We start from the raw sequence: 20,389 nt of genomic DNA, 5'->3' as shown, positions 1-20,389 counted from the left end.
ATTGCCACCGAAACAATGCAGAGCCGCAAGTCTGCCACACAGAGCCACGTTGCATCGCCATCCGAGGCCGCCGCCTCGGCGTACATCCACCGTCCGGAACCGCCGCTCTGGCATCCATCACCCCCACGATGACGCAACTCCGCACCACTGCCATGAGTCCACCACTCCACAAAGGTCAATGCTTCCAAGGCTGTGCCTCCAAGAAGGTAACGACATAATTGTCGCCGCCGCCTGCTCCAATGGAGCTTGGGTTTTCACCCGGAAAATCAACAGACAGTTGTGGCAATAGATGGACATAGCTCCTGATGTACCTTTAGGAAGGAATGCAATGCTCTAGAACATCGCCAACACCGGCATCAATTGGAAAAGATGCAAGACTTTCGCTCGGAGAATCTACTCCACCGTTGAGCCTCACAAGGAAGCCTACAACATAGGAATGCAACAAGTTGTGCAGAGAGCATCGTTACCAACCACCAGCCCTCAACACGCCGTAGTAGAGCGTCTTGTCAGATCCACACACACCCGGCCACCTCCAGCCCAAACAGCTGCTCTGTTGCATACACGGCCAGAGCAGAAGAAGAGCACACCGCTCCGGTGGCCGGAGACCGATCTCCACGACCACTGCAGTAAAACTGTGTTCACTGCCACCGCCGCAGCTCACCACCAGCAGAACCTCCACCGTCGCGGTGCCGCCGCGCCGCCATCCAAAAGCTACGCCTCGCCGTCACCACCGCAGCTTCCCAGGTCGAGAGAGGGGACCCCAGGCATCCAGCTTGCCCTACAGTCGCAGCTCGCCGGAGCGTCGCCACAGCAGCACGCCGGAGCGCCTCCACCGCCAGATCTGGGTGGCGGGTGCCAGATCGACGACAGTCGACCTCAGCGCCGCCCAATACGCCATCCAGCCGAGGAAGGGGCATGCTCAGGGTCGCCGCCCCGGCTTGCTCGCGTCGACGAGACACGGTCGCCGCCATGCTCAGGGTCGCCGCCCCGACTTGCTCGCGTCGACGAGACACGGTCGCCGCCAGATGTGGGCCTTCGAAAGGGGCTCAAAGCCACCCGGGTGCGCGACAAGGGCCCTCCGCTCCCGCCATCCAGCTAGCAGGCTTTGCCCGTCGGCATCCTCCGGCAGCAAACGAGAGGAGAGGGGAGCGAGGGTGGCGGCAGCTAGGTTATTGCCCGAGCCCCCCCCCCCCCCCCCCCCCCCGCGACACAAGCGCAACAATATACCATTGGGTTTAAAAGGAGTTTTTTAATACACACCATATTGCATTCTTTTCCATTCATAAATGTTCTCTCAAAGTTTCTCAAAAATGAATCTTACAGCACCACACCCTTGAGCCTTGAAATCAAATTATTCAAAGCTCAACATATTGATTGACACACCTGTTACCTCACCCATCAGTTCATCAAAGCGGACAACATTAGTAACCACCCTCGAAACTTCAGAAGAATACACACACTGAAAGTCTGAAACGCGTTAGCACTCAAGTGTGCACCTGAAATTCATACAGATGGGACACCATTCAAACGCATACTTAAAGTATACCTCTGTAAACTAACATAAGACCATTTAGACACTTGACTTAAGTGTCTAAAAGGTTTACATTAGTTTACAGAAGAGGTAGTACTACAAACAGATAGGCTACTGCATATGCAAAACATTACCAGTCAGTACTACAAATGCATACGCTACTGCATATGCAGGACATACGAGTTACGAGTTTACTGCCCCTTCTGCATATGCTACCAGTGATTAACCAAACACATAATGGGCATTAGTAACCTTACAGTCAGGCACCACAAGTCTAAGTTTGGCAGGTATCCGGTGCCGTACATTCAATCCTAAACCATAAACCGACAGCCACGGTTAAGCCAATTATTATGCAGAAGTAGATAGCTAGCCTCAGTGCTTACTTTTGACAGTCATTTGCACAAAAGGCATAATGAGACCCTCATATGCTTCTTACGATTCATTTCTCGGTGCGTACTCCAGGGCAATCCTTCACAAAGTGCCCAACCATACCACAGTGGTAACAAGTGCCTTTCTTAGGGCAGTTGATGGTCCAATGTCCTTCTTCATGGCACCGGTAACAACTGCCTGACCGAGGAGTATTGGGGCTGACGGTACATTTAGGTGGCATGGGTGATTTAGTTGGTGTTCCCACTTGAACCATAGCAAACTGTTGGCGCAGCATAACTGGCGATCCCTGAGCGACTGCAGCAATGGGTGTTGGGTGAGCAGGCCACAAGTGGGCTGTGGGTACAACATCACCCTCAACAATTTCAAACGGCCATTCATCATATTCAGGGGGTTGATCAGGATCGAATAGTCTAGTTTCATTGTGGCCTCCCATCATGGCATGCACATTAGCTTCCTTTGCAACTGGATTGTACCCCAAATGTTCACTCTCCCTTGGATTAGTGTATCCAGTGTATCCAGTTAGTGGTGGTTCTTCAGCAGCAACTTCGATTGGCTCGTGGTGAGAGCATGCACCTTGTCCCTGCAGAATGAACAAATTCTGATTACTGATCTAAACCATCTGGATTGCATAGAAACCTAAGTGTAAACTTTGCACTGTGGATTCTACATTATGAGTAGTAATTGATATATTAGTGTTAGGAAGAGTAGTAATTCGTATCACACATATTAAAAGCCATAATCTATTTACACAAACTCCCAACCAAACAAATATACTAAATAGTAAAGGCATTTGGAGGTATAACTTATTCAACTGCTCGTCTTGTCTTACCTAAATGTTGTTAAACAAGAGATAGTAGGACAGCTTAACCAGATAAACTTACACTTAAGTTGATGGAGAAATGAACACATACAAAAGGGCATGAAAAACAAATGGGTTTGATTCTAGTTCAGGCACTGCTGACTGCACTTCCACTCTTCCTCCTCATGTCTCCCTAGATCCGACTCCATGGGTTTTCAAGGCAATTGACAAAATTCAGAGAGCCTTCCTGTGGAAGGGAAGCGATTCGGTGGCTTGGCAGGCAATCTGCAGGCCCCGGCATGTGGTGGTGGGGGAGGGGGGGGGGGGGGGTCCCGGTATTCTGGACTTGAACATCATGCACGCGGCCTTCAGGTTGCGGTTGGCTTGGCGATTGCACATGGCAGCGGATAAGCCATGGAGTTGCCTTGGGAGGAGAGAGCCTTATTCGATGCAGCTGCCAGAGTGCAAGATGGGAATGGCAAGAACACCTACTTTTGGACGGACAGACGGATGTTTCGACTATTGCTGGACATGATCGCTCCCATGGTTGTGGAAGCTAGCCCACCGAGAATCAGAGCTAAAAGGATGGTTACCGAAGCATTAAACAACTAAGCTTTGGCGGAGGGATATCAGAGGCCATCTGAATAGAGTTTTGCTTCAGTACACCCACCCCACCCACCCTAGAACAGTTTACATATTTCGATAAAGATTAGAAGTTACCCCTTCAATCAAAAAGATTAGATTGTTCTGATCTCTTGTTTGATCCCTTGGGAGAATAGGTATTAGAATTAGTTGATCGTGAATGTACGAGTATACTTAGTCTCTTGATTTCTGAAGCCACAATTCTTGGAAGAGGTCATACTTAATCTTTTGATTTCTGAAGCCCCATATATCGATGCATGTTCTGGAGCGAGAGATGTGAAACAGTAGAAGAGTTGGTCTAATCGAGAATAGGGGTTTTGTTAGGGGTTTTGTTAGGAGCCTTATTCGATGCAGCTGCCAGAGTGCAAGTTGGCAATGGCAAGAACACCTACTTTTGGACGGACAGACGGATGTTTCGACTATTGCTGGACATGATCGCTCCCATGGTTGTGGAAGCTATCCCACCGAGAATCAGAGCTAAAAGGATGGTTACCGAAGCATTAAACAACTAAGCTTTGGCGGAGGGATATCAGAGGCCATCTGAATAGAGTTTTGCTTCAGTACACCCACCCCACCCCCCCTAGAACAGTTTACATATTTTGATAAAGATTAGAAGTTACCCCTTCAATCAAAAAGATTAGATTGTTCTGATCTCTTGTTTGATCCCTTGGGAGAATAGGTATTAGAATTAGTTGATCGTGAATGTACGAGTATACTTAGTCTCTTGATTTCTGAAGCCACAATTCTTGGAAGAAGTCATACTTAATCTTTTGATTTCTGAAGCCCCATATATCGATGCATGTTCTGGAGCGAGAGATGTGAAACAGTAGAAGAGTTGGTCTAATCGAGAATAGGGGTTTTGTTAGGAGTCATAGTCGTACATACCAATGTTCTATCTGTTAGAAGATTAGAGCTGTATGTGTAACATACTAGGTTTGGTATTGTTGATTATAACAAACTACAATATAAACAAGAAAAAAAAAGAATCTATTTACCCCATCTCTAATTCTCTACTCCTCTTCTTCATCCTTATATACCTGCGCACCCTTCTGCATTTACTTGCTGGTGAACTCTTTCTTCTATCTTCAAAATATACATATCTCCTATGCCCTTGTTTCCCGTTCAGACCTTTTAACCACATACCATCATTAAGACACGCCAAAGTGGGGAGCAAGATGTTTTTTCTTCTGTCAAAATTTCTACCGTAATTCTATGTTCCCTCAAAGCTTTGGGTCATTAACTGCACATTTTCATTAGGACCTACCGAACTGAGGTCCTAAATGCTCTTCCTTTGATGATAATTTCTAACATACTTGATTTATTAAGATAGCTATCAACCACAATAATTCTTAAAACACGCCAAAGCGACAGCTAACCTCTTGTCGTTGTCATGAGAAGTTCTAGCATATCTTCTTTCATAACACTTATTCATGCATAGATTCTCGTTCTCAAAAAGAAAAGAAGTTCTGGCATGACTTATTTGACTGCTTTTCGCAGGACTAGTATAATCAATAAAACAAACAACAGCTATCGAGAGCTAAACCATCTTATACAAAACAGACCAAGACAGTATAAACTGACCATAGTCATATCAAGTATTACTAAAACATATTAAGAGGAATGAAGACGAGAACTATCAAACAGAAATATTACCTTTGGTATATGACACACATAGTAGACCACCCCGTTTTCTTTCGCAGTTTTGCACCTCCCAGCAGTACACTTGCAGGTCGGTACTTCACCACTGGATCTAGCTCCTTGGGGACTAAAAGTAACTGGAGTTCTAGCACCATCACGTTGGGGAGTAACATTTACTGGAGTTGTAGCACCAGCGCCTTGGGGACTAACATTAACTTGAGTTGTACCATTAGTCATATGATTGTGGGGTTCATGATGACTCAAAAAGGCAGGCTGTGAACTTGGATTGACATCAGAGTCCATGCAATAAGAAGAATGTCTGCACTTCTGAAAATTTTAGGTTCAACAAATATATATTTTGTTAAGTTTACATGTAGGAGTTGGAGAAATTAGTGAAAGAACAAAAAAATGCAAATAAGAAACCTAAGTAAGTCAGCTGAAAGAGAATGTAACTAAATGGCATACAAATGGAAAAAAGGCATCTCTAACCAACTAAATGATCTTGGGCTAAATGAATTAGCCTGCAACTTCAAGAGAGGCTAATGGATAACAGATCAATCCATACAGGATCATTAACATAGCACATCCTCTCTTGCAACAAGTTTCTAATTGTGTTTCTGTTTTCTCCAAACAAGCAAGGATCAATAATGGAGACTGTGAAAGCTGGGTTTAAAGCCAAACCAAATTATGGAATTGGACACCTTGCTGTAAATAACAGTAAGGTTTAGAGATATCATGCTATAATTGATTGCAGCAAACTTACACACTGGACTTCATAAAACAACAGAGATCCCACAGAAGTCCTAGAGTAAATATCTTAAGTATCCCAAGAAATAACTATAAAGAAGTATAGACTACAGATTCTCAACCTTACAGACTGAGCACTAGTCATAAGCAGGCACTGTCAGTGTCATGCACAATGAATTAGCCAAGTGACCTTAAACTCTGAGAGCTTGAGTAGACAAGCCTTGGTAAAGTAGTTTCAAACTCGGATCCAAATTTTGAGCCTAATCCATGAGAACATTTTGTTATGATGCCCAAGAGCAATGACTTTACACACATTAACCTTTAGGTCACAGCGGGATGCATGGACGTCCAATGAGATACAAAAGATTGTGATCATGTCGACAGCGTTAACACAAAATGCATCTATCATTTCACAAAGCTCCAATCCACATTTGATACACACGGCGAGACATAAAAAGAACAACTGTGTTGTGATTTCAGCAACTATTCACAATTTGTCTTATTTCTCATGTGTTCATTGAATTTAAATGGGAAACCACGTGGCATGATGGATGGATCTTGAATCAATTCAATAAGATTTCACCAATTCCAGCTAAAGGGGTGGGTGCACCCTAGTCACTCCCTTCCTAAACCCACTTATTGTTTTTAAATAACAGCCTGAAGCATAATAGAAAACCTTAATCATATGAGAAGGGCAGACGGTTACACCTGGATGGCTAAACACACAAACCATTTGCTATAGTTTGACATTGCTTTCAGTACAAAAGAAGTAGACATAACTTCCAAACTAAAACCTAGAACTAATCTACATAAAAAAGGACCCATGTGTCCAGTGTGTATTGTAAATTATGCATTGTAATCTCGTATTTCCAAAATAGTTAGCACATTAATTTTTACAGGAAATTATTCAAATCAAATATGAAGCTTTTGCTTGCTGGATCTGAGCAGTTATTCCAAATTACTGCGTCCGTAGCTGAGCAGTTATCAAACATCGCACCCAGTTTCCCCAGAAAGCGATGGCTTGTTGCCCAATCGAAGAAAAACACTTCAGGAGCTCAGATAAAAACAACCCTTTTTTAGAAATTATGATAACCATAAAGAACACTGCAAAGACTCTAGAAGCCAAAAAGAAAAACCTCCATGTCATCCTGCATTTTGCCACCCCTAATCCCAACATCGTCAATCCATCGTCTTCGCACTCCAAAACAGAAAACTCCAAGAAATTAACACCCCACCCCACCCCCCCGGCGCCTTCCGGGAGTACATTAGAATTACCACTTATACAGAAACTGGTCGAAGACGTCCAATAAACCATTCTTATCTACTACCACTATAAAAGGAAGAGAGGGGCAGATCCAAACAATCAAATCCATTCATCATCAAAATCTAATGGCTCTTAATCATCCTGTGTTTAACGCTATCAACCACGAAACAAGCCACGCCCGATCAATCGCTAACCCTGCCCACGTTCGGAAAAAAAAAACGGTGCCAACGCACGCCCGCACGACCTCTCGCCCCCCTCCTCCTCCCAACGGACGCCAGCCATTCGCCACAGTTGGCCACAACACAGGCGGGCCGCCGCACACCGATCCTCCCGCACCGTTCGCCGCCCCGCCGATCCCCTCATCCACCATCGCCGCACAGCTTGGCCTCCGCCCGCTGCCGGAGACCCCCGCCCGCTTTCGCCGCTCACCCCTCACCTCGCGCCGCCGCCCGCAACTCCTCACCGGCACATCGCATCGCATGGCGGCGGCGGCGGCCTTCAACGTGGGAGCGACACCCAACGCATCCGTGCTCGGTCACCTCGCATCAGTGTACATCGAGGTGCAGACGAGCCGCATCGGCACACGCTGCCCCTCCCCTCCGCCGTCTGCTTCTATTTCACGGACGCCGATGGCCCACCACCACCGCCGCGGGAAGCCCCGGTGACTCGGTGAGTAATGAACGCCCTCTTTCCTGGGATGCGCCGCTCCCGGATCTCGGACTGCAGGATTGCGGTTTGGGCTGCTTTGAATTTGGGATTTGACGGCCATGACTTGATCGCAGATGAGATCGCCAAACTGTTCCCCAACTTGTACGGCCAGCCTTGGGCCAAGCCGGTTGCAACGAAGGTGCTCAAGATCGGCGTCGTGCTTTCTGCTGACTAGGTTCTAGGGGAGCACAATGTGATCTGCGACATCTTTGATAAGTGCGAGTGATCTCCAACCACACGTTCGTTTCGTTTACCAGTAGCTGAGACCAATTGACTGAAAATGGGTGTTCATAATTGAATTAAAGAGCTGTTAGTGCACTGTGTCAGTCTCTTTTCTGATGGAAAATCTGAGGATATATCTTGTTAGATTTTGTTGCTTTGTGGTGTTTGCTGAATAATTCTTGTCGTTGACTTGTCATGGTTGGTGTTGTGGATCTGATTACCTGCGGGAGCGTGCCAAAGGCAGCACCATGTATGGATTCAAGGGAGTGCCGGCTGGTGTCATGAAGGGAAGTACGTCCTGCTTACTGCTTATTTCGTGTACCCCTACAGAAACCAGGTATGTCAGCATAACCTATACTAAGCGCACTTATTGAAATTTCAGTACTTCATATAGACTTTGGTTATCACCAGAAGTGGATCATCAGTAGGGATTTTGCTTAGGTACTTCCATGAATTAACAGATGATAGTTTTTTCCTCTTGAAGTATCCTTGTGTGTATAGGAAATTTGTGACCGTAAGCATGACAAATATATGATGTATACATACAGTTTTCTGGGTAACCTGAATTACTATTCTTGTCCTTTTCCAGCACAAGAGCTCTACCCCAGCACCGCTTCCCCATCTCTGGTGGTTCCCTTGGCTTCCTCCATGGCGGCTGAGAAGATGGGCCACCACTGAAGCCGCTCCTGGTAATCACCAAACTGTACCTGTGAGATCAACGAGATCGCAGCCGAGGCCGTCCGTCGTCGTGCCAGGCTGCCAGCTCATGGCCAATTTGCACCAGCACTAATAGGACTCCAGCGACCTGGGATGTAATCCATCTGGAAATGGATGGTGGAGAATAATTTGCTCATGGTCCATGGATGTGACGCCTGTATTGGGGCTAACCTGCCTAGAAGTGAGATGCATCTGCATATACCTGATATAAGTGATATACAACAGAATTGATTTGGGGCTACTGGTCTTTGGTAAGCACCTATTTTTAGATGATGCATTTGATTATTCTGGCATTCCATTTTATGTGCATCGGATAAAATCTGTTTTTCTTTACCTCAGTTTTGTTTGATGTGGGTTTATTTGCATATTATTTACTAAAGAAAATGGTTTGAGGTGAAGAGCCGAAGGCCTGAAGCCACATGTTCCTAATCAGGACGATGACCTTCAGGAAACAAGGCCAACGCTATGTGTGCCTGCAAGATTGAAGATCCTAGATATTTTTAGTTTTCTCCATGATCCTACACCACTGTATCACTTTATGCAGATCCCTTTATCATTCATTTTTATGTTCAAAATATGGTTGTCATAGATGGTATTACAGGGATAGCACTATATTTTTCATGTGTTGTCGTAAACAGAGCTCCCTCTGTACTGATACATATATGTTTTTTCTTTTAATTACAGTAGTATCTCTTTTCGGACTGGTCGGGCTTTCTAGATTTCTAGATCTGAAGAAGTTTGTTTGAAGTCTGCCTTTGGGTTTCAGAAGATTCAGAATAAGTTCCTACATAAGTTCCTACACCAGCCGTAACTAGATAAATCATGTATGACGCGATGCTCTGCGCTGCGCTCGTGGAGTATTTGCAGCAGTATTCTCTGTCGTTTGATGCTCAATCAGGTAAGTCTATTATTTCAATTTTGATTCACAGTTGTTGGCACGAACTGGCCAGTGCATTTGGACAATTTCCACATGTCAATCGGGGAAAGATATGCCCATCATCAGTGCACTTTTTGCAAAAAAAATTTGCTATTTTTTTCTATTCTATGCATACATGCAATTCCGACAATTAGATGCAACAACTATTTTTTCTTTTCTTTTACTGTAGGGCTTGCGGCCATACATGTTAAACAATAAGATGATTTAATTTTTGGTCTAACAATGCCCTTGTTAATAGTTGCAACTAAAAATAGCTCTACTTTTTGCTAATAGTGGCCGAATAAAAGAGGATTCAGACTATGACGAGTTTACATTGTACTGAATTATAATTTGCTAACAATAAATTTCCCTCTTTTCTTCTATTTTATATTGATAATAGCTCCTCAATTAATTTTTAAACACCCCCTCGGCTGGTGTCATGATCAGATTTTTATGCATGAACAATAACCCTGTTTTATTTTAAGAATGGGGCTCTAAAATGGATAGAGGAGGAGCTTAAGTTCAGCAGCCAAATACGGCACGCATGCTCTTTTTCCCCCCATTTTTGTGAGTTAACTGACATGAGGTTGCTTCAAATGGAATATGTACTCATAGTTGCATCACATTATGCATTTCCTTCATTTTTAGTCTGCAAGTTACTTATGTGTCCGTCATGATATTGGTGCGATTTATTTTCCTGAGGGTATATTCATCTCATTAGAAATTTATTTTGTCTGCCTTTCGTCTTCCTAAATTTCACGTGTTTTTATTTTTCTCTTTCCTGGTTAGCTAACCAATTATTATTGTAGCACATGACTTAGGGCTTTTTAACTTATTGCACAGTTTGTCATTCTAGAACACTAGACTTTTCTCCACAGTTAGGATGTTCATATGAAAAGTTTAATTCATGTTTAATCCTTCCAGAACTAAGCTTAGCTTAGTAAAAAGGTAGCTTGTTGCGTGCAATCTGTGTCATACAAAAATGTAAAATTCCATTTCTTCATTTTTGTTCAGAATGTTGCACTGCATGAGATGAGACAAACTCAGAATGGGAGCAAAATAGTCCTGACTACTGGCGAACTCTTTTAGCTCGCTGTGTTCCCACTGGTGGCGTTGTAGTCGAGCCCAACAATTCAACTTGTGAAGATAACATGTAGCCCGAACCCAAGAGGGAGCGAGATTTAGTTTTTCCAGGACAAGTATTTTTTTTCTCTCTTTATTAAAATTTTGCATCTCTTCCATGTTCACTTGGACAATAACTGTACTTATTATAAGTCCTTCAAGTTCAGACAAGAAAAATTAGATATCCTGAAATCTTTACTATAAAATCATTTTGGTCTTCTTGAACTTCAAATGCCATCATCAAAAGATAAATGATGGTTTGTATTAAACTTGACCTTTAGAGATGCGGGCACTATAGATATTCTTTTTCCCCAAATTTCTAGAATATGAATTAAGAATTTAGTACTCACATAAATCTGAGAGGCTGCTTTGATCGAGAACGTTTACTAGTACCACAAAAAAAAGAAGCAAAAATCATAACCAAGAGATGATCTTTGGTTGGACAGAGAGGGGGGGGGGGGGGGGGGTCAAAAAAACATGGGAGGGGGAGGCTCACCGGCGGCGCCGAGCAGACGTATGCCCATCCTCCCTCCTTCCACTCAACGGCACACGGCCCGCGCCCGCAAATGCACAGCTTCTCACGGAAAGCCGAGTGTGCCAGCGCAACCGTCGGCGGCGTCAAGCTCTGCTCGGCGCGGCGCGTGACCTGGTCTAGGTTTCGCTCCATCTCCTCTGCGACGAGAAAGAAAAGGTCATCATCGTCATCCGTGTTGCCGTCGCCGCTGGGGAAATCGAGCTGCCGCCTCACGGGGAGGGGGGCTGCGTCGGGGACCGCCGCCGCCGTGGCTGCGAGGGATGGGGAGCGGATGGGAGCTGGAGTGCGGCAGGAAGCGATGCTCTCCGCGTAGGTGGTGGCACTGCTCATTCTTGCGTCGTCTCGTCCCCCTTGCTCTCTCTCTCTCTCTCCGTCCTCCGCGATCACATCACATTCTCTCTCTCTGGCCTCTAGGATTCTCTTCTCTCTCTAGCCTCTGGCGTGCTGCCGTTGGAAAGAGCGAATCGTAGTTTTCCGTGCATGAACTCGCCACACGAGTGCATTATTGGGCACGCTTGGTTGAGAGCCAAAATTTCGCTAGCAAACATTTGGTAACTTTAAGATTTTTCAAAATCCATAAGTTTTTAATTGTTTGGATTGCTTACCACATGTATTACATGACAAAATTGACAAGTTTTTTGCGAACCAACATGTGGTTGGATGGTTAGAGGGACTGTGTTATCCCAGTCCAAGTCCTGGTGCTCCCATTTATTTCTGGGTTTATTTCAGGATTTCCGGCGATGCGCATTCAGTGGGAGGAGACGTTCCCGTCGACGATGAGGTGCCTATGGTGACTTCGCAAATTTCAAGATGATATGTCGACTCAGTTTTTCGGAGGTGCTCATAGAGGTAGGGTGCGTGTGTGTGCGTTCATAGGGTGAGTGTATGCGCGTGTATATTAGCGCTTGCGTCTGTATTGTGTTCAAAAAAATTGACAAGCTTTATGAGGTTAACTAGCAGGATGGGTGGAAAACCAATTGATAGCCAATTTTTTGCCTCTACTCAGAGCAACTTTAACCGAGTCACAACATTAGATCAGTCGCCATAAAAGCATTTCTAGCAGATCCTGTCAAAAGCCGCTTCCGTTAAAATAACCGCCCTTTTATGGGACAGGGATGAAAAATCGTCCCGTACAGGTCACATAAAATGGTTCGTCCAAAAAAATTGCGGGGAGCTGCATATTTTGGCCCGCGCCAGCCATATGCTCAATCCGGTCCTCCTCGAGTTTTGTCATTCCCTCTATCCCTTGCACAACTTGGCGGGCAGGACATTTCCGTCCCTTCTTTGTCGCCCTCCTACCGCCATCGTCGATCTCTCCAGCCCCGTACCGTCTCCCAATCGGCAGCATGGAGGGTTGTTTGGTTTCTAGCCACATATTGCCACACTTTACCACACCTCACCTTAGGCAAGTTTGGCCAAGTTAGGTTGGTGTTTAGTTCTAGCCACACCTGAGGCAAGAACTTTTTTATGAGTAGTGAACCCCACATGTTATAGACACAAAAAATATGGTAAGATTCCCTTAGGTAAGCCAAAATGTGGCTAACAATTTGAGCAACTCAAGTTAGGCAAGCGTGACAAAAAACAATGTGACAATATAAGGCAAACATAGTCACAATCCAAACAGCCCCGGAGTACTCGCACCCACCGCCCCCATCGGTGTCGCCTCGTCCTCCCGCGGCCGTGTTCCATGCCGCCGCGCCAACTCCTTCCGCGGCCAGGGTAGAAATATCGATATTAAAGCTTGTTACTAACTACTCATTTAAGTGTCCATCATGGCATGGTGGGGAGGTTTGAGCATTTTTATGTTTGACTGAAATCCTTGAGTGTTGTCTACATCGGGGATGCGCGATAGTTAACTCCTACCAACCTTGATGTAGGCACGACCTCGAAAGTGCCACTGATCCGACCCGATCTTTACGATACAACGAACTCCTCCAAGATCCACGATAAAATCTCCCAATTACGCGATCAGTACGTGTAACCTGAAGATGGGGTGACAACGACCAACGAATAATCCCTCGACACACGAGGAACCTCCCGTCGTAGTAGACATAACCAGCACGCAACCCGTCGGTGATGACAGACCTCAAGCCAATAGCTAGAAAATTCTTAGTGTACGTACTAACACTAGTAGAAAAGGGGGCAATGGTCCAGGCAAGGTCAACCCATTAGTCCCGTTTCAGTCCAGAACCGGGACCAATGGGGGCATTGGACCCGGTTCGTGAGCCCCGGGGGCCGGCCGAGCCACGTGGGCCATTGGTCCCGATTCATCTGGACCTTTTGGTCCCGGTTGGTGGGACGAACCGGGACCAATGGTCCTCGCTCCTGGCCCATCACTATTGGTCCCGGTTGGAGGCATGAACCGGGAGCAAAGGCCGCCCATTAGTCCCGGTTCATACCACCAATCGGGACTAAAGGGTTGGTCCTTGTTGCGGCCAGAGTTTAGTCCCACCTCGCCAACCAAAGGGGGCTCACACCGGTTTATAAGCCCCTCCCTCTCTGCCTTGTTGAGCTCCTCTCAAAATCAAAATAGATGCACTTATACGGGGAATTTAACCTAAATTCATACTGAATTTCTCCGAAGTTAGTAGAAATTTATTATGAATTTAGGTTGAATTTTCTCTATAAGCGCATCTATGCTCATTTTTTTAGTAAAGTTAATCACAACTATTTTTTTCTATTTATTTCTGAGTAGTTTTTTATATAGTTTTTTTTCTTTTCTGCTATATTTTTTTCTTTTTATTTCTGAGTTGTAATAAGTCATTAAAAATAAGCATCTATGCTCATTTTTTAGTAAAGTTAATCACAACTATTTTTTTTCTATTTATTTCTGAGCTGTAATAAGTCATTAAAAATAAGCATCTATGCTCATTTTTTTAGTAAAGTTAATCACAACTATTTTTTCTTCTATTTATTTCTGAGTAGTTTTTTATATAGTTTTTTTCTTTTCTGCTCTATATATTTTTTCTATTTATTTTTGAGTTGTAATACGTCACTGAAAATAAAAAAGAGGCGCAATGCTCGTTCATTCGCTTCAAGCCTTTCGGAATAGTGTCAACTGCATTGCACATAGCTCCGTGCAGTCTACCCTATTCCTCAAGGATTGAAGCTAACCAACGTGCATGTGAGCATTGAGCCTCTTCTTCATCGTCTCTGCACTCAGGGCTTATAAACTACTGCGAGTGCCTCTCGCTTGGCGAGGTGGGACTAAAAAAACAGCTGCAGAAAGAATCAACTAAAAAACAGATGCAAAAAATAAATAAGTAATTAGACGGGTCCATTGGTACCGGTTGGTGGCGCCAACCGGGACCAATGCCCCTCTTTAGTCCCGGTTGGTGGCTCAAACCGGGACCAATGCCCCTCTTTAGTCCCGGTTGGCGGCACCAATCGGGACCAAATGTCTTTGTTTCCCGCCCTTTGGGCTGCTGAAAAGAGGCCTTTGGTCCCGGTTGATGCCACCAACCGGGACTAAAGGGGGCATTGATCCCGGTTTGTGCCACGAACCGGGACCAAAGCCTTTGCTACATAAGTAGCACTTAGGAAAATTTCAGAACCGCATCCCTACTTCGATCTCTCCTCCTCCTCTCCCGACGCCGCGCGCCGTCCCCTGCCGCCACCTCGCCATCGCCGCCCCGCCCCGACGCCGCCGCCCCGCCCCGCCCTGCCGCCCCGACGTCGCCGCCCCGGCCCGCGCCGCCCCGACGCCGTCGCCGCCCCGCGCCGCACCTCGTCGTCGCCGTGAGCAACTTTTTATGATTGTTGTTAGATTTTTTTAGATTTTTTTGTAGTTCATAGATTTTTTTTGTTAGATTAGATGTGTAGTAATTTAGATATGTAGTTCATACTATGTTAATTTAGATTGTGTAATTGATTTTTGATCCACGATCTTTTATGATGCAACAAACTCCTACAAGATCCACGATAAAATCTCCCAATTACGTGATCAGTACGCGTAATCTGAAAATGGGGTGACGACGACCAACGGATAATCCCTCGACACACGAGGAACCTCCCTTCGTAGTAGACGTAACCAACGCGCAATCCATCGGTGACGACGGACCTCGAGCCAATAGCTAGAAAATTCTCAGTGTACGTACTAGAATCCTCTTGCCAAAGTAAAATCTTCAATTAGAAAATTTCACAAAGATAAACAAAACGAACACCCAGAGGCCGCTTCATGCTAGATGTATAAACCTCAAAATTCAACTACAAGACGGACGCACGTCTTATATAGGTTGACTCTCAACCATAACGCGTCGAATACTCTAAAATCTAACTGACTCGAACCAAAACTTGTGTACGGTCCTCTCCTTTTACATCTCAAAGAGAAACAATTATTCAACTGCCTGACTAAGCGTGTACGTGAACATCTCTTCTATACTCCTACTCTTTAACTAGGAAACTAATTAATCTCTTCTAAATATCTCCGGCCACGTTGATTGAATCTGCCTAATTTGAAAGAAAAGAAATACTTTCCTCTACGAACTTTGGACTACTATATTTCACTGAATGGAAGAAACACCAATATTGATCTCGGAGGAGTCCTGAAGTTCGGCTTCATGTCATTCTTCTTCGGTTCAGTCGGTGGCACGTTGAAGCTAAAAGAGCCCACTTGTAACATTGACCAGTGATTATCTCTTGCACTTATGGCCACATCATCCTCTCTCCCTTGAAACGAAGCCGTCCTTGGTTTCGTGGTAGCTTTAGAGATCTTCTTCTTTAGTGAAAGAATAGCATCCTCCTTCATTTGAACAGAAACCGTCACCCATCTCACGTTCTTGTTGGGCTTCATCTTATTCGCCACGGTCAAATCCAAAGCAGATCTAATTGTTTTCTCATCCATCGGTTTCAATATCCTTTTATTCCCGGCGTGAACCCCCGGACGAAGCTTTGTCCATTGCGGACCGGCTGAACTGCCGCCTGGGCTCCTTCCCCACGACTTACTTGGGGGTGCCCATTAGTGACTCCAGACTCACTGTTGTGGATCTCCGCCCGACGGTGACTAGGATGCAGCACAGGGTTGAACCCTGGAGGGGGCGCTGGTTGTCGAAAGCTGCCAGGGTGATCCTAATCAACTCTTCACTTGCCAGCCTTCTCTGGTTTCTCATGAGCTTCTACGGTCTGCATCGGGAGGTGGCCAAATACCAGTCGAGGTTCTTTTGGGCTGGCGATGGCGACAAGCAGAAGTACCATATGGTGAGCTGGCCCGACATCTACAAACCCAAAGACCAGGGCGGCCTTGGGATCCTGTCATCCCGACGCGTGAACATTGTTCTCCTGACCCGATGGTTATGGCGTATTGCCAATGGGGAGGGAGGCCTCTGGCTCACCATCGCCCGTAATAAGTACCTCTGTGGCCAACCTCATGCCTTTTGCCAACATACGGGTGGATCCCAGTTCTGGCAGTCCGTGATCCAGCTTCTGCCCGTACTCCGCATCGGCATATCCATCTCGGTTGGCTCCGGAGCCTCGGCCTTGTTCTGGTTCGACTGTTGGCTAGGGGACTCCCCCTGGCTGCGCGATTTCCAGAACTCTTTGCCATTGCGGCTGACCCTCGGGTCTCTGTTGAGAAGGCCCTTATTGACTTGGGGCGTCTCGCCTTCCGACGCCCTTTTGGCCCCCTCGAGGTGGCTGCTTGGGACCCCCTCCTCCAAGACATCGCCCTTATGCCGGTGAACGTCGAGGAGAACCGGGATGCTCTTTCCTGGCACCTTGAGCCCTCTGGCTGTTTCTTCACGAAGTCCCTGTACGCCGCCATTGCGCCCTCGGCGGCCCCGGAACCCTTTAGCCTGATCTGGGACATCCGCCTACCGCTGAAGATCAGGATTTTCCAGTGGCAATGGATCCATGGACGCCTCCCTTCTGGGGTTGAAGTCCTCAAGCGTAATGGCCCAGGCGATGGGATTTGTCCCATCTGTGGCACGGTAGAGGATGCTAACCACATCTTTTTCTTGTGCTACACTGCCCAGTTCCTATGGGACTGCTTCCGCGAAATGGTTGGCGGACAGTGGTGCAATACCAACTTCCCCGACTTGCTTGCCGGGCTCAATGCTTCCCCTACTCGCTACCACCATATTAGATGGTTGTGCGTTGGGGTTCTAGCCTGGACGCTTTGGAACATTCACAATAAGCTTATTATTCAGAAGGTGCCCCTCCGACGTGCGACTGATGCAATCTTCAAAATGTGTGGTTACTTGCAGCTTTGACGGCCGCTTAGCCGCCCCCAGGACCGGGAAGTCATCATCACCCTCCTCTATGACCTCCGCTCGATGGCGCTCCGTGTGGCTCCCCCGCTGCCGCCCTCCCCACCCCCCTCTAAGCCTGATTAGATCGCCTGGTGGCTCTGTGGCGTGTGTGTTTTGTGTTTAGGGCTTGTTGTGCTGTGCCCTCAGCATTGACCCTTCTCACTGCTTTATGTTCTTGTGGACTTCCGTGTGTGTGTGTGTGAGTGTGTACTGTGTTGGACCTTGTTGGATGCTTGATTTGGGCGGTTGGCTTTATAATATAAAGCGTTGCGAAAGCCTTTTTCAGTGAATGAATGTGCATGTATTAGACCTCCCGGAATGAATTGTATTCCGGTCATACTACCATGGTCGTCCTAGTAATAAACCACACACATCCAATGGCAAAATGGCACACTCCACCTCATCAATATACTGTCCAATAGAAAATGGCACACACACCTTATGTGTAACTTTGAGTTTTCCACAATTGTTCAACCACTCCAAATGTTGTGGCTTGTCATATCACTACCTTGGCAATGCAAGCTTCTCCACCAACTAGGTAGGAAGTGCGGCTTGTCGCACCCGGCAGCACCTCTGCCGGGTACAGTCATATCCAATCCGGTAATATAATCATAGGAGCATTACAAATATAGAAAATAGTAATGATATTGGTTCAGTATAGTGTCATACAGCAAATCATTGTCTATGAATAAGATATAAGATTTAAGATGGGTTTTATACGTGGATAACATATTGGATAGAATATATTGGAAAGATGATGAACAGTTCAGACATAAGCATCCTCAAAAAGAGAATTCTAGTTTATAACATTGGTAGTGAGATGAAAATTCATCCAAAAATGTGTTGGAAATATGCCCTAGAGGCAATAATAAATTGATTATTATTATATTTCCTTGTTCATGATAATCGTTTATTATCCATGCTAGAATTGTATTGATAGGAAACTCAGATACATGTGTGGATACATAGACAACACCATGTCCCTAGTAAGCCTCTAGTTGACTAGCTCGTTAATCAATAGATGGTTACGGTTTCCTGACCATGGACATTGGATGTCGTTGATAACGGGATCACATCATTAGGAGAATGATGTGATGGACAAGACCCAATCCTAAGCCTAGCACAAGATCATGTAGTTCGTATGCTAAAGCTTTTCTAATGTCAAGTATCATTTCCTTAGACCATGAGATTGTGCAACTCCCGGATACCGTAGGAGTGCTTTGGGTGTGCCAAACGTCACAACGTAACTGGGTGGCTATAAAGGTACACTACGGGTATCTCTGAAAGTGTCTGTTGGGTTGGCACGAATCGAGATTGGGATTTTGTCACTCCGTGTAAACGGAGAGGTATCTCTGGGCCCACTCGGTAGGACATCATCATAATATGCACAATGTGACCAAGGGGTTGATCACGGGATGATGTGTTACGGAACGAGTAAAGAGACTTGCCGGTAACGAGATTGAACAAGGTATCGATATACCGACGATCGAATCTCGGGCAAGTACCATACCGCTAGACAAAGGGAATTGTATACGGGATCGATTGAGTCCTTGACACCGTGGTTCATCTGATGAGATCATCGTGGAACATGTGGGAGCCAACATGGGTATCCAGATCCCGCTGTTGGTTATTGACCGGAGAACATCTCGGTCATGACTACATGTCTCCCGAACCCGTAGGGTCTACACACTTAAGGTTCGATGACGCTAGGGTTATAAAGGAAGCTTGTATGTGGTTACCGAATGTTGTTCGGAGTCCCGGATGAGATCCCGGACGTCACGAGGAGTTCCGGAATGGTCCGGAGGTAAAGATTTATATATAGGAAGTCCTGTTTCGGCCATCGGGACAAGTTTCGGGGTCATCGGTATTGTACCGGGACCACCGGAAGGGTCCCGGGGGCCCACCAGGTGGGGCCACCTGCCCCGGGGGGCCACATGGGCTGTAGGGGGTGCGCCTTGGCCTACATGGGCCAAGGGCACCAGCCCCAAGAGGCCCATGCGCCTAGGGAACCCTAGAGGGAAGAGTCCTCAAGGGGGAAGGCACCTCCGAGGTGCCTTGGGGAGGATGGACTCCTCCCCCCCTCTTAGCCGCACCCCTTTCTTGGAGGAAGGGGCAAGGCTGCGCCTCCCCCCTCTCCCCTGCCCCTATATATAGTGGAGGGGAGGGAGGGCATCCATACCTGAGCCCTTGGCGCCTCCCTCCCTCCCGTGACACCTCCTCCTCTCCCATAGGTGCTTGGCGAAGCCCTGCAGGATTGCCACGCTCCTCCATCACCACCACGCCGTTGTGCTGCTGCTGGATGGAGTCTTCCTCAACCTCTCCCTCTCTCCTTGCTGGATCAAGGCGTGGGAGACATCGTCGAGCTGTACGTGTGTTGAACGCGGAGGTGCCGTCCGTTCGGCACTAGGATCATCGGTGATCTGAATCACGACGAGTACGACTCCATCAACCCCGTTCACTTGAACGCTTCCGCTTAGCGATCTACAAGGGTATGTAGATGCACTCCCCTTTCTACTCGTTGCTGGTCTCTCCATAGATAGATCTTGGTGTTACGTAGGAAAATTTTTGAATTTCTGCTACGTTCCCCATCAGTGGCATCATGAGCTAGGTCTATTGCGTAGATTCTTTGCACGAGTAGAACACAAAGTAGTTGTGGGCGTCGATATTGTTCAATATGCTTGCCGTTACTAGTCTTATCTTGATTCGGCGGCATCGTGGGATGAAGCGGCCCGGACCAACCTTACACGTACGCTTACGTGAGACCGGTTCCACCGACAAACATGCACTAGTTGCATAAGGTGGCTGGCGGGTGTCTGTCTCTCCCACTTTAGTCGGATCGGATTCGGTGAAAAGGGTCCTTATGAAGGGTAAATAGCAATTGGCATATCACGTTGTGGTTCATGCGTAGGTAAG

At 46.4% G+C, this 20,389-nt stretch overlaps 1 protein-coding gene across 1 annotated transcript; it reads right to left on the bottom strand.

The window, feature by feature from the left end:
- Nucleotides 1–1,643: 1,643 nt before the first annotated feature.
- On the bottom strand, nt 1,644–11,700 carry LOC123091710 (uncharacterized). Its single transcript, XM_044513308.1, has 3 exons — nt 11,193–11,700; nt 5,016–5,327; nt 1,644–2,501 (listed from the first exon to the last, which is right to left on the bottom strand). Exons 1-3 carry the CDS (start codon nt 11,559–11,561, stop codon nt 1,971–1,973), a joined length of 1,212 nt encoding a protein of 403 aa, XP_044369243.1. The 5' UTR covers nt 11,562–11,700; the 3' UTR covers nt 1,644–1,970.
- Nucleotides 11,701–20,389: the final 8,689 nt, after the last annotated feature.

The sequence above is a fragment of the Triticum aestivum genome, chromosome 4B (genome assembly GCF_018294505.1).
Source record: "Triticum aestivum cultivar Chinese Spring chromosome 4B, IWGSC CS RefSeq v2.1, whole genome shotgun sequence".
Classification (NCBI taxonomy): domain Eukaryota; kingdom Viridiplantae; phylum Streptophyta; class Magnoliopsida; order Poales; family Poaceae; genus Triticum; species Triticum aestivum.
This window is presented reverse-complemented; position numbering and strand designations above follow the sequence as displayed.